Raw genomic sequence first — 17,311 nt, forward strand, 5'->3', positions numbered from 1 at the left:
TGAATACCCAGACTTACCTCAGGATCCTCCTATTCCAGATTTTGTAGAATAGAAACAAAACAAAAAGACAAAACAAAAAAAATCCCCTAATAAATTGAAAAGAGGAGAAATGAGGTACAAACAACAGGGTCATAGAATCACTGTAGTTGGAAAAGACCTTCAAGATCATTGAATCCAACTGTACTGAGAAGAATATCCAGGAACTACCAAAACACACACTTTTTTTATTACAACATTTATTTTAGTATAGAAGGCACTTACAATACAGAAAAAAAAAAAAGAAAATTAAAACCTGACAGGCACTGAAAGTGCAGTTAGGGTTAAGACAGAGGAACAGTTTACGGACAGAAAAAGCACCCTTCCCCATTAACGATACAGCACACGCAAATGAAGCTACTGGTGACTAATTTTTTAAACAGTTAGGGTCTTTTTTAATATAAAAAGATAAAAGGTTGTTCTACTGGGAACTGAAATACAAAAGAACCCCTCGACACACCTGCAGGAGAACCGGGCGTTGGTGGTGGTCTTGAGCACGGGACCTTTCAGCTCCGGCCCTGGAGGAGATGCTGGTACATCTCAATGAGGTGAGCGGCCTCCCTCTGCCCGGACAGCACAGCACCGTGGGTCGTGGAATAGTATTTCCTGTGTGTGGCCTCCCCGGAAAACATCACCTGCATGGGCTGGAGATGGGGGACAGACATAGAAGTTCAGCGACAGTAGCACTCAGGCATGAAGGAGGCACAACGAGCACAGAACTTCCTCCTGCCGTGAGTTGATCGCAATGTTTTCTGAGTGCCAGTTCTCAAATTCCCAACCTGGTAGGACAGCACATGGCTGGGAATCCCAAGCTCACATATGTTAGTTTGGTACCATTGGCCATGGCACCATCTTGGAGTTAGGTTGCTCCAATACCCTCAAAGTTATCCATGCAATTCACAGAGTACCTCTGCTGATTCTGCTCCTCACTCCCCCAAAATTACACTCCAGCCTTGAAGAATTGTTGTTTCTTTTTCACAACTGCAATTTCAGATGGAAAAGACAGATCTGCCTCAAAATTCACGCAGTAAGAGCAAGCATTGTCCCTTCTGTCAATAGTTCCATGTTTGCTGTAATTGGTGCCGACTCACTTTTGAGGCAGATTTCAGACTCCTCACTTCCAGAAGAAGTGCATATCTGCTAAGAGGCTCAGAAAGACCCCTAAAACCTCTGCTATCTTTAAGGGACTTCTGTGATGTACAAAATGACATGGTGTACTCAGGTCAAGGAAGCAGAGAGTTGCTTGGGGGTTACATATTCACTCTGTCACCACCTTTGGATATGGACTCGTTACCCTAAATGATGGGAGTGACTTTGGCTTAGTACGTTACTGCCCATCAGTTCAGCGGCACGCTCTTAGTCCTCATGTTATATCCAAAAAGCAAAGGCTGTTTCTGAGGAACAAATTCACTGTCCCCTACCCATGCACAACTCCTCAGCCAAGGCCTGGACCTCACTAACCCTTTAGCACTGGTCATGAAATTAATGCTACACATCCAGGCTACGCTTTGTGTCAGAATAACGTGAGTTTTCCTAAGCAATTTTAAACTGAGCACATAGGGACAAAAGTCATCAAAACAGAGATCACAATTGCTCAGGGGCAACAGCCACAGGGATGCCCAGCTCTTGATAATTTCAGAAAGTGCTGAGGGCATTCTCTGAAGTGTTGGGATTCCAGTCATCAAAGAGCTAAAATCCTCCAGGCATCATTTGCCCACTAAGGTACATATTAAAAAATGGAAAACACATCCTGGGAGGGCCCATCAGAGAATATCTCTTTCAACCACTCTCCCAATCTCTTGTTAGTCTTCTTGTTAGTCTAGGGCAAATTTGGGCCATACTTACAGTAGTTTTGGAGCTCTCAGCATAAGGCAGTGGCTTAGCAAGTTTCTCTACATCAGCCCCACTAGACCCAACTTGGGTATAAGAGTAGGATCCACGGAAGTTGGGATTGCTGCCCCAGGAGGACCGCAGGATCCGGCGAGGTTTCGGAATGTTTGGATTCCCTGGGTGGCAACCAAGAGAAGACAAAAAACTAAGTGTCAGATTAAAAAAACACAGTAACGTCAGTGCAAGGTGTGGGGTAGCGTGCATGCAGACCCATTAACTGAAAACACATCCCAGCAGAGCCTGTGGACTGCGTGAAAGATGCCCTAAAACAGATCTCTTTTATTGCTGAGTTCTAAATATCTATATAACAGAAATAGCATCCCTTTTAATGCCAAGCATCTGGCCTGTAGCCTTCCACTTTGGGAAATACCATTAAGATGCTTATGTTCTTAAGAGATTGAGGAGCTCCAGGTAACCCTGGGCAGAGTCTGGCTGAAAATATGGGACATTTCCTGTTCCACTGGCCTCAGAGAGAGTATGGTGGTGATCAAGTCATCACATGTATCATTCATTTTAGTCATTTAGTTGGGTGCCTTATCTAAAGTAGGTGTTTAGGTAATCCATTCCAGAGGGGAATGGAGAGAAGGATGGAAGAAGACAAAGGAGAAGGCAAATCCTTATTTTGCAGAAGTGTGGGAAAACCTGACAGAAAGTTCTCCAGACCTTACTCAAACTTTTACCTGATTGCCTCCCAAAGTTTATCTAAAATCCAACAGATCCATTTTGTTGGACACACTGGGAAGTGAAAGAATGTTTATGAAGCTGGAAGCAGGGCTTCTAGGTGGCTGCACAAGTTCATCTGCTACAAGGACACCGGACCCAAAGAGAGCACTTGAGTGAACCAATGGTAGTGCCATGATCATCTCACCCCAGAGAGTACAGGACCCCGGGCTTGTAGCCAAGGCAGCCTGCCTCCTGGCACCATAACTTGGCTAGAACTCAGTACAGAGGGGCATACTTTGGAGACCCTCTCGCTAGGACAACTTGAAACCATCCTAGTCGGTGTCACTGACTCTGATTTTATTGGAGTCCTGTGATTCTATCCGACCTGGCAAGAGGGGAATGGGAGAGATGAGGTACACAGAACTATAACAAAGCAGAATTCTCTCCGGAGGAGAACCCAGACTCACGCTTCAGGCCACTTTGAAGCGACTTCACATATCCAGGCAAGGTTCAGGTACTTTGTTTGAGTCTAGGAGACCGTCAGCACCAAGAGTAGGAATAATTGGAACATTTCTGTGTCTTACACAGATCCTGACTCTGCAATGCTTAAGCATGCTTAGCTTACTGAGAACATAATCTAAACTCTCCTACTTTCTTCACCAGGACTTACGAAAGGGGTAGAAATACATCATAAAGACTAGCTAGGTATTATATTATTTAGTTCTACTAAATAGAAATTTAGATTAGTCATGTCTTTAAACCCTTAAAATCAGGAGCAGGTTATTATTTCCCTGGACATCCCTTTTAGAAATATTGTGTGCCCAACAGAACCATGAAATATAAGCCATACAGAAAAGGTCTCTTCCGAGTTTTGCTGGGTTACTGCAAATCCATTGCCAACACTTTTTAACCATTAGCCTGCAGATCAGAACATGGGACAGACCAGCAAATAAATTCACCTTACCAATAAATACATACTGCAACTGGATGTTGCTTCAGGAGTATAAACTTAACCAAACATCTAAAATATGCTCTTCAAGAATCTTTTAAGCAGAAATTACTGGGATGGAAACGAGAAGCCCAAGGGGATCTGCAAGCAGGCACCTCTCCGGTGTGTCAAGGGAACAGTTGTCACTTTTTACTCTTCAAGGGTTGTGGGAGAGCTCAGGGGAACATACCATGAATGTTGTTAGACAACACAAGAGATAATGGGGCCCAAGAAGTCTTCCATTGCATTGCATGACACAAAAACAAGCACTTTATGTATTTTCAAATAACAGGAGACCACAATACATAAGAGGTGATGCCTCTTATGTAGCTAGCACTTGTTCTCACTATCGCAGTACCTAGATTTCTAGTACAGGAGTCAGTGGGTAATATGATGATAACAGATAGAAGGCTGCTTTGTTCCTACCTCAAAAAGATTATCATGGATTAAAGTAGAAACTCAGAGATCCAATTCACACATAAAGACCTAAATTTAAGTCTTAAGCTAAGAGAGGATAACTAATCAGAAAGCAAATAACACCATGGACATCCTCTCCTGTAGATGGTTTCACCCACACAAGAACCTGCAAAGCCAAATACCTTTGACACTTAAATAGGAAGTAGGATAAGTGAGCTGATTTACTGTCTCTAGATCTGTTTCTCATAGAAATAGGTTTGGTTTTAAGCTTCTCCAAAATCTGGCAGTCTTCATCTAAAGCTATGAGGACCACTGGAGTCTGTGCAAAGCTTTCAGATCAGATCAGCATTTAGAAACAGGTGGGAACTAGGCACCATGAAGCCATTCTGACCAGGTTTCAAAGCACCCTGGGTATGTGATCTGCTCTGATGTAACTCTGAGCATCTTTGGAAATCCTGCTGTACAACACCGCAGAGAGTCTGCCTTGTGCACGGAGATGGAAGTATGGAAACTCTCATGGAAAACAGGGACAACTGAGAAAGCTAAAAGCTCATACTCACTATGAGATCCGGAAAATACATGGGAAAATGAGAGAACAAAGCACCTCTCCCAGCAAGAATCCCCACACAACACCTCCAGGCTCAGCCTGACAAATTCGAGTACTTCAGAGGGAAGCAGGCCTGCAATTACTCTAGCTTCCAATTCTCACAGCCTAGCCAACAAAGAAACTCGTACAAGAAGTCTAATTGCTTGAAGGCATAACATTTAATCAGATTTAGAGGATGCTATGCTTTTCAGCCATCCAGTTCTAAAGAGCTGTAATTGTCAATGGTTCTTAAGTCAGAACGATCCTGAGAGTTTTCACAGCAAAGCCAGATAATCCACTACACTAACCATGCATGTGAATTTTAAGGTCACAGAGGCAAATAATCTCCTCATGGACAGAAATTCCCAGGTCAAAGTAGCATTCTGCCTAAAAGAAAGAATTTAATGTAGGACTGGTCCAGCACCCTGTGAAGTCAGGGCAGGTAGTGGACAAGGCAACAGATCAGAAAAACACAGCTGAAGGTGGAAACTCACATGTTTAATACGTTAAATCTGTAAAAAAGGGTTAAGAGTTAGGGAAGTAGGAGCCTCAAGGGCTACAAGGATGATTGGGAACATCTGCCCTATGAGGAGAGGCTGAGGGAGCTGGGCCTGTTCAGCCTGGAGGAGAGAAGGCTGAGAGGGGATCTAACCGTGTCTATAAATATCTCAAGGGAGGCAGTGAGGAGGATGGTGCTGGCCTCTTTTCAGTGGTGGCCACTGATATGACTAGAGGAAACGGCCACAAACTGAAACACCAAAAGTTCCACAGAAACTTAAGGAAAAATTTCTTGATAGTGAGGGCGAGAGAGCACTGGAACAGGCTGCCCAGAGAGGCTGTGGAGTCTCCTCTCGAGATCTTCAAAACCTGCCTGGATGCCACCCTGTGCCACGTGCTCTGTGTGACCCTACATGTGCAGCAGGGTCGGACTAGATGATCTCCAAAGGTCCCTTCTAACCTTAATGATTCTATGATTTGCACCCAGAACATGCATGTTACAAAAAATGATGTGAACATACAAAAGTAAATGCTCCCTGAAGCCCCCAAGAGCAAGAGGAAGTTACCTTAGCAAGGCTATCTTGAAAGACTAGGCATGGGTTTTCTACGAACTAACAAGCTTTGGGGCAAAACGTGGAATGGGCCATGCTATGGAATGGGTGCCCCAAGGACAGATGTTCTCCTTGCAGTTTCAAGCAGCTTAAAGAGGAGACCTGTCTCAGTTTATGCGGAAAAAAAAAGTACATTATAGGGAAAGGGGGAAAAATCAGTCTGAATTTCTTCAGGGCTTAGATAATCCAGGATTAGCAGAAGGCTGAGATGGAACTCATGCAGCCTGATGGACAGAAACCAGGTGCAGTATCAGCTGGAACAGCAACTGCAGCACGTACTGACCGCACAGTGCCAACATATTTCTAGCCTGAGAGGAAGACAGGAACGTCCAACACATGCAAACAATAACAATAACTATAAAAACAGCAAAGGAGCTCAGGAAGGAAGAGGTAGAGAACACTCCCATTTGCCACAGTGAGAAAGACCTAAAGAACCAAATCCTCAAAAATGAATCCAGGTATTTTAGAAAAAGAAACTTTTTTTTTTTTTTAAGCAAGAAGAGCTGCAACAAACAAGGTTGTTTACACACTTTGGGAGATGTCATCACTAGAACGACTTGGCCTTAAAGAGCAGAAGAGGCTCCTGCTACATCTGCATCGGGTAGCAGCTGGACCGCCAAGGTCAGGAAGAAAGAAAGCAAGTATGTACTGGTAGTGCAGTATAACACAAGGTTTCCCAAAACCACTGGGAAAAAAGAAGAGAAAAGGAGAAAAAAAAGAAAAAAAAAAAAGGAAAGAAAGAAAATCAGCTGGGGAATCAGAAGCTGCCTGGATACAGCAGCAGAGGTATTAGAAGCAGAGGTTAATTCTCCACCATAAGGCCACTACTTACACTAACTTAGGATTCAATTTTGGTTTTAGCATTACAGTTTCTGAAACCAAACTCTACCCTATACTTTCTAAAGAGGCTGGGAAGGCACAATATATCCTTTAGCAGCAGACAGTCATGCAAGTGGTCCTCAGCTTCCAGGACTCTTTCTCTAGGCCTCAGAACTGTCTGTAGCAAATGGTCTGTAAGGGCAAGTTAAACGTGTGAAGGCAAGTTTTTCTAGGCAACTAGAGGTCCATGGAAAAGAGGGAAAGGCTGCAGACTTGCTGGGTAATGACATTTGGCTAGTAGAGGCTCGAAGATATAAGTTGCTGATATAATCAGGAGACTCATCTCTATAATAATATAAAATACATCTAACCTTGTAAAAACACACTGCTTTTGTAATGGCTTGCAATTATGTATAAATCAAACTTCCTTTTTGGAAAGCTGCTAAAGAATCAATCACCATTCCTTTCAGAACTTCCCCTATACGCTTGTACAGTGTCCACCACCTGAAGGTCACAAAGAACTCTATAGACACCTAAAGCCCTGGAAAGCTCTGCAAACTCTAGAGAAGTGTCTGCAGACAAATTAAGGGCAGACTTGTTCAAGTACCAAAGCTTTTAGTGCTCTCATTTTGCATTTTTTCAACACAGCACACATGTGCTGCTCCAACTGCTGCCTTTAATGTGATGTGCACTCAGTACCTGTGAAATCACTCTGAAGTTTTTGCAATGTTTAGGTCAGGCACCCAGAAACGGAAACTCTGGAAACCAATGGACACTTGGTCAATGAGATTTCCATATGGACTCATGATGAATAGATGTCAGGGATGTGATTCAATAACCACACCTCAGGACCTAATTTGATCCAACCTCATTAGTTTTAGTAGAGCTCTGCTGCTTTCCACTGTTGAGATCAGTCCTCAGGAGTCCTAACTCTGACAGTTCCAGCTGATGAAGTGTTGTCTGCGATTAAATAAATCAGAGTATGTGGAATCCTTGGGCACTTCAGCCCACCACTTGCCGACCTGGTTATCAGCCTCTCTGTAGATAGCTTTCAGGCACATCTAAGCCCCTGAAGAACCTTCATAGCCCATCTAAGGGGATATAAATGCCAAGGAACTAAAGATCATTTTAATGTATTTCCTTCCCAGTAGTAATTCAAAACCTCAGACCCACTCTCCTCCTCTTTTCCACTTGTCAAATAAAAGAGAGCATGGCTGACCTGTAAATTTCCGCAGCATTTCAGTGCAGGTCTCTGCCACAGTTTCATCATCACACTTCTCCATAATCAAAGCTTCTTCTCCACAGATCCAGCCACTCAGCACATAGCCGTACCGTTCCGGTGGGTAGAGTACATCAAAACTGCAGATCTTCTTGTACCACAGCTCCTCAGGATAGGTCAAGCTCTCACTCTCAGCCTCATCTTCCCAGACGAACTGGATGCTGTTGCATTCAGAACTCCAAAAGGGCTCTTCAAACTCCAGGAAGATCTTGTCGGTTGTGCTGATTCCTAGTTTCTCAATGGCCATCACTTTCTCCTCGGGCAAGCGAGGATGAAACAAGCTCTCATGGCGTTTCTTCAAGACTCCCAGAGACACAGTCACAATGACGTGGTCAGCTGGGATGAACTCGCAGTCCTCGCACTCCACGAAGACATCAGAGCCCTTGTCCTCCTCAGGGAGGTCACTGTTGTGGTCAGCTACCCGCTCAATCTCCTTGCTGATTGACTGGTTCCAGTGGATGCACTTGACTGGCTTGCGGAGCTGAATGACAGACTCGGGAATGGAGCGGGCCAAAATCTCCACGATTTTAATGAAACCGCAAGGAATGATGTGATGAGCCCCGGGGATCTCGGTCCATTCCCCAAATTCACTGAGTGAGACCTCATCCATACTGTGGGAGCTGCTCTCACAACTCTCTACCTAAGGAAAAGCAACACAAAAGCAACATTGCCACAAAGCAAAAGCACAGAAAAGGGAAATGTGTCAGAATGCGAGACAATTACATCTGATTCACTCGATGTGATTACCAAAGCTTCAGATTCAGAACCTATTTGTTAATAGTAGCAGAACTACTGGGCAAAGCTGTAGCTTGCATCAATCCCTGGAACAAAAGCAGGATGTTTGACCTGACTTGTGATAAGTTTCTACTGACAATGCTGATGCATGGAACATAGTGATTTTGACAGTGTGGGCTTCAAATCACTGGAGCCACATTCATTCCCCCACTGTAATTCTGTAGACAAGTATTTTACGCAGAGGGAACATTACAGTTCTATGCTTCACCCTTTGGCCAACTATCCAGGCCCTTCCAATCTGTAATATCTGTGTTGAGAAGCCTGGAAAGCCCAGTGTCCTCTCCCTGTGGAGCATCGCAGTGTAGGCCAGGGATCTCCCTCCAGGACTAGGATGGGACACAAACAAGTCAATTTTTTTTTAGAAAAAAGGTCCAAGTTGTACTGGACTTCAGCTGAGACAACAGCTGATCCACATTCTCTCAGCAGCTGCTCTGATCTGATAGCCTTAAGTATCTGAAGCTTTGTAATTCCCAGGTATTACACATTAGAAGGGATTTGCAAGAATTACAGAAAAGTCTCCAACTGCAGCAACCACAGAAGTAATCACCAGAAAAAACATGCGAACCTGATATATCCATGCAGGTGACTAATATCATCATCATCAATAATGCTGCATGGCTAAGGCAATAAACTTGTCACTATGTGAAAAATGTGGAGTACCCTAATACACAAGGTCTTGGGTGAGGACATAGAGATAGATTAGAACAGTGGTCAGGATGCCTCGGATCTCATCTGAGCATCTCAGCATAGACCTCCGACAAGACTCAACAGTCTCTACCTCTCTTTGCTTCAGGTTTCCACCTGTGACTAGTGAATGCTACAAACTTACCCGCGTCACAGAGTGTCACTTGGCTCCCCTGCCTCATTTCATAAACCATTAAGTCACTATAATTGAAATAGGAATGACCATTACGTTTTTATTTGCGCCATTACGTTTTTATTTGCACGCACCTTCAGGTACTGCTGGATCATGGCTAGTTTCAGCCTCTTGACAGCCTCCGTGTCATCCGGATCGGCTTTGACACGTTTGCGCACGACGTCCCGTGTGAAGACGCCCACACTATTCTGGCTCTCAGCATTGACTGGTTTACCTCGTTGGAAGAATTCCTGAGTCAAGTTATAGACCTGCCGGAGACAGGACAGAAAGACAAAGTGATTCTCAGTCGAACCCAAGCCCCACGTGGCATGCTTCTTCCTCCGTCCAAAAGCTGGTCACCTCCTTCAGCCAGACCCGGAGATCCAGACTCCTAAATCAGGTAGCTGAGAATGAGGGCAGATTTTTGATATGAGGAAATCAAAATTCTTGCTTTAGCTTTTCTATGGGGCAGGCTTGGCTCTGGTACATGTGATTTTTGACTCTATTGTCACTACATTACCTGGGTCAACCCCACTCCCCATCCAAAGTCTTCTGGAATTGAACACACACTAAGACCCATGTGCTCTTCTCCCCTCCAACCTCAATGTGTCAGGTGCAATTTCTGGTCTAAGATTAAAATCTTTCACAGGTAGCAGGGCCCACATGTTGGACTGCTCTAACCTGGAACCCGCCTTTCCCCTCTCCATTATCTTAGCTGTTAAGCAATGATGGCCAGGAATCCATCAGACTTAGAGAATTTGATTTGATATTTACCTTCCCGTGGACCCCCGAAAAATAGGAAGTAACAAGCATAGGCTTAGCAAAGGAGTTTTGTGCGCACACACATTTTACTTGCTGAATACAAAAAAAAAAAAGGTATGGATAAAATATAAAAAGTGGAAAAAAAAGTATGGAAAACAAAGACTTCCTCAATATACCACCACCAGGAGTCAGCCTGAGATGGTCTCACAGGAAAGATCCCTTTCTTACAAATCATTCCTCTTCGAAGATCTTCACAATATTTTTTTTTACCAGTTTTCTGCAGAAATAAAGAAAACAACCACCTACCCTGGCCATCCACTTGTGGCTGTCTGGAGCAGTATGTACTTCTGTCCACAAGATCCTCAGAACAGACTGCAGTTGAATCATGGCCTTTATTTCCATAGAAAAACTCTAAGAAACCTTGTACCAGCACACCAGAAAACTCTGAAAAGGCACCTCACAGAAGGGCAACTCATCCCATTAATAACTTGTTTGCCCAGAATGAGCCACTTTCTCCTTTATATTAAGCCACAGGGGTGCACAGAGCTTTTACAAGTAGCATGGCAAGATCCCTGCTTGGTGAGTTTTTCCCATCACAGACAGTTTGATTACAACTCATGTTCTTTTTGGAGACAGTTCATAAGGGTGTATTCGGTAATGGTGAGTTCACTGGAAAGCAAATGTCTGGTAGGAAGTTGGCAGAACTGTGCCATCCTCTCCACCACAGTCTCCCAAAGCTTCCCTAATGGCTACTGACTTGGCTAATGCACCATGTTTTAGTGTCCAGTTATCTCCTATGCTCCCCTGAAGCTTGACATGATTTAGATTTTCTCTCAGGTTTTAGAAGTAAAGTGTATTTGAGGAGTCAGAATGAGGAGGAAGATGAGCAAGGGGATGTGGTGAGGGGAAATGCATGGCAGGAGGAAGCTGGTGAGTGGATGGGAACAGTAAAGGATACTAAGGAAACCGAGGTAGAAAGACACAGGGGGAAAAGTAAAATAAATAAAGAAGGGAGAAATAGTTATCATAAAAAATGAATGGAACTACTGAAGATAGAAGAGAACTGCAGAAACTGACTGGACCCAGAACCATTCCAAGATTTCCAGGTAAGAAAGGCTGGGAGCAATGCCCTACACTGGCATGAAGACTTCAGCAAACAAAAAGAAACAGTCTCTTCTATAGCTGCCAATGTGACAAGCTCTTTGGTAGTCGCAGCATCCCACGGTCCTCAGGTCTCCTACTTTCCAAAGCCCCAACCACTTCCAACCAGCATGAGCTGCATAGACCTTGCGTCAGCATGATGCAGCTCAGCTTTCCTAAGCCGATTGCACACTCTAAGCAGATAACGCATTCACAAGACAAGCAAAGCTGTATTAAAACCCAGTTACCACTTGGCCAAAAGGCCAAGTGAGTCATGGACATGTTTTTATTAAGCATTGTATTCCTCATTGCCCAATGGAGGAAAGAGCAGAGATGAGCACTTCCCTGTGCTGTAAACACCAAGTGAAGGCTGGTGACAGGCAGTGTCAAGAAGCCCCTGAGATGTTCTGCTGATGTTATAATTTACCCTACAAAATGGCCATGCATCAAAACTGAGGGCACCGTGCCCACCAACAGGGACAACTGCACCATGTGCAGCCGAGGCTCGACTCTTCCTAACCACAGACCTGACACAGCAGGGAGAGAACAAAAAAGGACAGGTTGCCTTCGTGTATGCTCCTGCCTCCTACTGCAGGCATCTCACATCTCCCAGCAAGGACCCACTCACTGCCCGCTCTGCAGCTCCTCCAGACTGGGCCCAGCAAGCGGACCCAGAAGCGCATCCACAAGGACCATGAACGGAACCAAAAGCTGCAGAACATCTCAAATCCCTGCCTTTCTGAGGCAAACAGCCATCCTGAACACCAAGGGTTCGCATACAATCCTGAGGGGCAAAGTGGCTGAACAGTAAAGCTTAGACAGCGTTAACCGAATGTCTTAAATCCTAAAATGCCTCCTCTTTGGCTTAGATGTTCTTCCTGCTTTCTAGTATGGGCTCTATCAGGGATGTCCTCCCTATTGCCCTAAGGTTTCCACCTACATGTTTAATACATATCTGCTCATCCGCCACAGGAAGAGGCAGGCTCTGAGCAAGAACAAATCTAAATAAAGCAGCTTTCCAGCACTGGAGGAGAGCAGGAAAGCACATCCCCATCCACGCTCCTTCCTGTCCAAGCCACTGACAATATTCAGCATTGTCTTTTGGTCACTCAAGTGACTTAATCCCCGGCCAGCAAAACCCCTGAAGGAGACAGGACCAGGCTGTTCCTAGGCCAGACATCTGTCAGGGCAATAGAGGGACACAGAGGGAACGGTGACACTCGGTGGCCCTTCAGCCCTGCTGACTAAGGGATAAGGGGACACCAGGTGCTGGAGTTTAATCGGAGATGGCATCAAGCCCAGCACAGGGTGGGGGTGCCAAGGGTGGAAAACTATTAATTAGCTGAATGCTAAAGGGAGGAAGGGCTCTGGGAAAGCAGGCCCTTGGGGATGGTGTCTTTGCTGAAAAGCCTAAGTGCTAAAAAGGCACATTTTTTTAAATCAGTTTCGCCAGACTAACTCACTCAACCCTTCCACCCTTCGCAGATACCTGGGAACATTAAATTAGGAAGATTATGACCGTGTGGCCGTCCTGCTGACTGCAGGCCTGATGCCCTCTGTGATAGGCGCTGCTTGGCAAGGGTGTGGGTGGAAATGCAGGGAGCTGCTCTGCTGGTGCCCTCATGGAGAAGCACCCAGGCCACCCTAGTCACCAGGAAGATTTTGACTGTCTTTTCTGCTGCAGAAATGAGTGGTCTCATCGCATGGCTTCCTCATGACCAATTAAAGGCTTCTGCGAGACACCCCTGCAGCTATCGAAAAATTCAGGCTACTGCAAACAAAATGAAGCAAAACTGGTACAGAAGAAGCCAAAGTAATAATTAAAACAAAAAATTGGATAAGTGCCTGGAAAAAGCGTAAGGACTTTCCAAATGACCCAGGCTCCGGAGGCACTGGGGTGCTTTGAACTCCATATAGGCTCCAGCTGGAGGGGGACCCTCTGTATCCACCAGAATGTGGGGTCTGAACGCTGCGGTAAGGCGATGCAGGTGGAGAAGCAGGGCTGGAGGATCCGGGTGGATCCAGGCCCACAGCAGCAGCCTCAGGAACAAGGGCAGTGCTCGTGGGACGCAAGCAGGCTGCACGCGGCAAGGCTGGCATGGGTACTGTGGCAAATTTAGCCCCCGTTCATTCAGGACTGCATTTTCCACTGTTAATGCCAGTACTCCAGTCCTGATTAGGGTTTGCATCACGTGGTTGCAGCTTTTTTTTTTTTTTTTTCCCCTTCCTTTCTTTTTTCTTTTCGGGTCAGGACGGTCAGTGTTGCAGCCTTTGCTACCACGCAGTCTTCTGCAAAGGGAAATGCAGCAAGAGGGGACACGATGCCAGGACTGCTGAGGACAAAGAGTCCCGAGAAGGCACTGGGAGCTCCTACAAGGCCAGGTGCCAAGTCTGTCACACACACCTGACCTCAGCACTTGGTGTGAGCTGCAAAAGTGCTGTTTGCCCTGCTGATGTGGTAAGCTCAGGATGTGACAAATGCATCTCTTTCTACTAAAATCCTGCCTCCAAATAAAAGGAGAGGCACAGAACTGAAGCCCCAAGTCCCACCTTTTCTCCCCAGCACCCACCTCCCCATCAGCTAAAGCAAGATTACTGGAAACGCGGACCAGAAAATAAAACGATGGAACAGGCTCTGGTGAAAATGTACAAATCTGGAGGGGAGAGGGAAAAAAAAAAGCAGAGACGCAGCACAGTGACTCAACATGCGTAAACAGAAACCTCCTCAGCATTTTATGCCAAAGGAAAAAGTCCCCAAAGACGCACACGTGCCGGCCACACGCGCTCCCGCCTGTACAGCCGCCACAACACTTGTATTTCACATGGGCTTTCTTAACCAGGGCTTTTCAGCACTTTGCACAACTTGCCTTAACTCCCACTTTCCCAAAACAGCACAGCAAAAAAGAAAGGGAAAAAAAAAACACTCATCTCTCTTAAATCCCTAAAGACCATTTAGCCTGGCACCCCAAAGCTGGGACAAGAGGCTTCGGAAAGGCCAGCATGCTGCAAAGGAAGAGGGAACACAAAGTGCCTCTCCATCAAAAGCAATTAGAGGTTGGCCGATGTCCTCTTCTTGGCTCATGCTGTCCCTTACACATTTTTTATGGCAGAGAGTAGCTGCAGACATTTTTACAATCCATAAATGTGAAATCCTTTGCTGTCTCCTAGCAATAAAGATATCCTGTGGCAACGATAAGCTAATTAGGTGTTATGTAAAGAAGATTAACTTTTAATGTGCTGTTCTCTCATGTCACTGGCTGCCCCCTTCCCCTTCTTTTAAAAGAAAGGATAGATTTACCCCAATTCATCATTTTTAAAACATCTGCACCTTGTTATAGCCTTTATCTTATCAGCTCTATCTCAAAACTAAGCAGCTCTCATCTTTGTATTTTCTTCTATTTCAGAGTCTTTCTGCCCCTGGAAACCTCCCTTTGCTGGAGATTTTCCTGGTTTCTTTGAGACATGGTGATCATCGAGCACTGTCTGCAGTTTGGTGGTGTTCCATCCATTTACTTGCATTAACGCTGCTCACTGCAGCGTTTTCACTTACTCCCTCTCTTTTCTAGTCTTATTTGCTGTTGACTGTGCTCCAGACTCATCCAACCCCTTTTTCCAATTGATTGTGGTAATGATTTTAATCCATCAATAAGAAAAAAAGATAAAAACAAACTATCTCCACCTTCATTTGTCCAATAATTCCTTCTCATGCTAAACTCTCTCCTTAAGGAGGTTTGTTTGAAATTCCTACTACTCCCCTCTACAGCTGAAGTGATTTTGTGCCACCCCATCCCAGATTCCAGCTCCAAGCTGAACTTTGGCAAGCCTCCTCCTTCTCCTCCACTCTACCTACAGCTGCATCTAGCTCATGAAAGCAGATGGAAGCATTATCCATCTTTCCATTGCACAGGAGTTCAACACATCAGTCAACACACGGAACTGCATTTTCCCTTTGATAGCAATACAGTAGCATCACAAGAGCAATGCCAGCTTCCATCAAAGCAGATTTGGTCCTTCCTGTCAAGGAACCTACCATCAGCTTATTGCTTCTTTAGCAGAGACTAAACATGCATTTCGACACTGCAATCTTCCCTTTTAATGCTTTTATATTCTGCGTGTGTAGTTTGTTTTGATTTTGCTCTGCAGTCATACAGTGAGGCCCTGCTCTACAACAAAAGGGGTCATCACTGAACATGACGCAGAAGCAAAAACAGCTTGAAAGCAAAGCCCCCATTGGTCTGAATCTACTGGAAAGTATGTTGATTTCCTTCTGATGCAAGAAATCTTTCAATGCCTGCAACACTGCGCTGACTTTGGCATACTACGCAGCACGCAATGGTATTTATAACATCAATAAAATGCCACAGAGCTACAATATCCATTTGTTGCTAAGGTTTTGCATTCTACTTTGTTTAGTAATTTGATCCCTACTTTATCCTGCTAATTAAGTACCAACTTTTGAAAGCAAATGACTGGATCACCCCAGCAAAAGTTGCTGGAAGTGATTAAATTGATGACAAATGCAGAAAGATTGTTCATCCTAACAACATCCCACACCAGGGAGCTTAAATGGGGAAGAGTTAAGCAGATGAAAGCAAATGTAATGTTGAAAAAACATGACCAGTTTTCTACTATTGCCCAGTACCTGGAGCCCCTGTGTTTCAGACAAATCTACAACCTGACTGAGCAGCTGAGTACCAACCTCGTTGTATAAATCACTGAATTCTTCAACCACATCTTTCGGGATCCTTTGTCCGTTGTTGGTAAGATGATAAGCCACCCCATTCTTGGAGTAAAGGCTGATCCGGCCAACGCTTCTCTCGCCATCAGTGGTCTCCTCAAGTAAACCATTGTCTTCTGCTAGATGATAGACTGGGTTTCCATGTGAACCATGGATCCACGTAGCTCCCAGTTCAAAAGTGGCGTGCTCTGCAGGAATATAAATCAAGCAGATGAGTTATGGAAACCCATTTTTGTGGAAGTGTGTCACAATCAATCCTAAACACACATGTGCAAAGCCAGAACAGTTGCCTAAGGACATTACATGTTTGAACATCACTTAAGTAGAGCTTTCCCTGCTACATGAAGGTAACATCAGTGTTCTCCAAACCAGTCCTTTGGGATATAATGTTAGACGAGATGTTTCCAGTAAAGATACACCAGTGTCACCTCTGACACTTACAGTGAAATGTGGAATCTTTTAGGTTCCCAGTTCTTATCGTGGTTGTTGCCAGCTGCTCTATGCTTGCTACTTGGCCTTTATATATCATCTTCTATAAAATTGCACCTAAGAACAAGACTGGAGAGTAGAGGATGTACTGCTCGTGCAAGCTATACACTAGTGAGAGGTGGGTGAGGGAGTAAAGGAGAAGAGCTGTAAGAATCCACATTGCACTGTTTCGAACAGAACATAAGAGAATACTTACACAAATATCAACACAGAAGGGAAAGAACATATATAGGTTACCTGAAGACTCCAAATATCTACTGTATTGCACAGGAGGAGACAGATACCCAGATGCAGGAAAAAAAGCAGTGCGATGCAGGAAAAATGAGGACTACCTTGGAACAGCAACACTGGCCTGCATACTAAACCCTGTCTTGTGATTAAAAATGCATGTTATTTATAAAAATGCCTCGGGCAATCTAAAAGAAAAAAATACACTTCCATTCCCCAAATGACAAACTAGGTTATATTTTACTATTTATGCCTTTGAAAATTTAAATCACATTCAGAAGTCTAAAGCTAACTGTTTTAAAAAAGATCTCACAAATCAGCCGTCTTCCTTGTCAGCATCCCAGACACCACAGGGTGTCACTGGTTCTGTAGAGGCATGTGAATTGTGAGTAAGAATAAGTGGGGTAGTTAACAGGCTAAAGGCTTTCACTCTCAAAAGGATCTTGCTTGATGGAGGAAGGAACATGCTGCTACCAGCCATCACACTGTTTAACACGCAAACAGATGCTCAAGTAG

General features: G+C 44.6%; 1 protein-coding gene across 1 annotated transcript in view; it reads right to left on the minus strand.

Annotated features, from left to right (window-relative positions):
• Window positions 1–277: 277 nt before the first annotated feature.
• The window catches only part of SMOX (spermine oxidase), a 43,872-nt gene continuing 26,838 nt past the window's right edge, over window positions 278–17,311 (minus strand). Inside the window, exons 3-7 of the mRNA XM_088524983.1 lie at window positions 16,040–16,266; window positions 9,534–9,707; window positions 7,728–8,427; window positions 1,882–2,042; window positions 278–680 (exon numbers count right to left, since the gene is read on the minus strand). Of these exons, the coding sequence (XP_088381109.1) occupies window positions 543–680; window positions 1,882–2,042; window positions 7,728–8,427; window positions 9,534–9,707; window positions 16,040–16,266 (1,400 nt within the window). The 3' untranslated portion in view covers window positions 278–542. The remainder of the gene's footprint in view (window positions 681–1,881; window positions 2,043–7,727; window positions 8,428–9,533; window positions 9,708–16,039; window positions 16,267–17,311) is intronic.

Source organism: Tinamus guttatus, unplaced genomic scaffold (assembly GCF_059628265.1).
Source record: "Tinamus guttatus ecotype Peru unplaced genomic scaffold, ASM5962826v1 Tinamus_guttatus_pri_ptg000218l, whole genome shotgun sequence".
Taxonomy (NCBI): Eukaryota; Metazoa; Chordata; class Aves; order Tinamiformes; family Tinamidae; genus Tinamus; species Tinamus guttatus.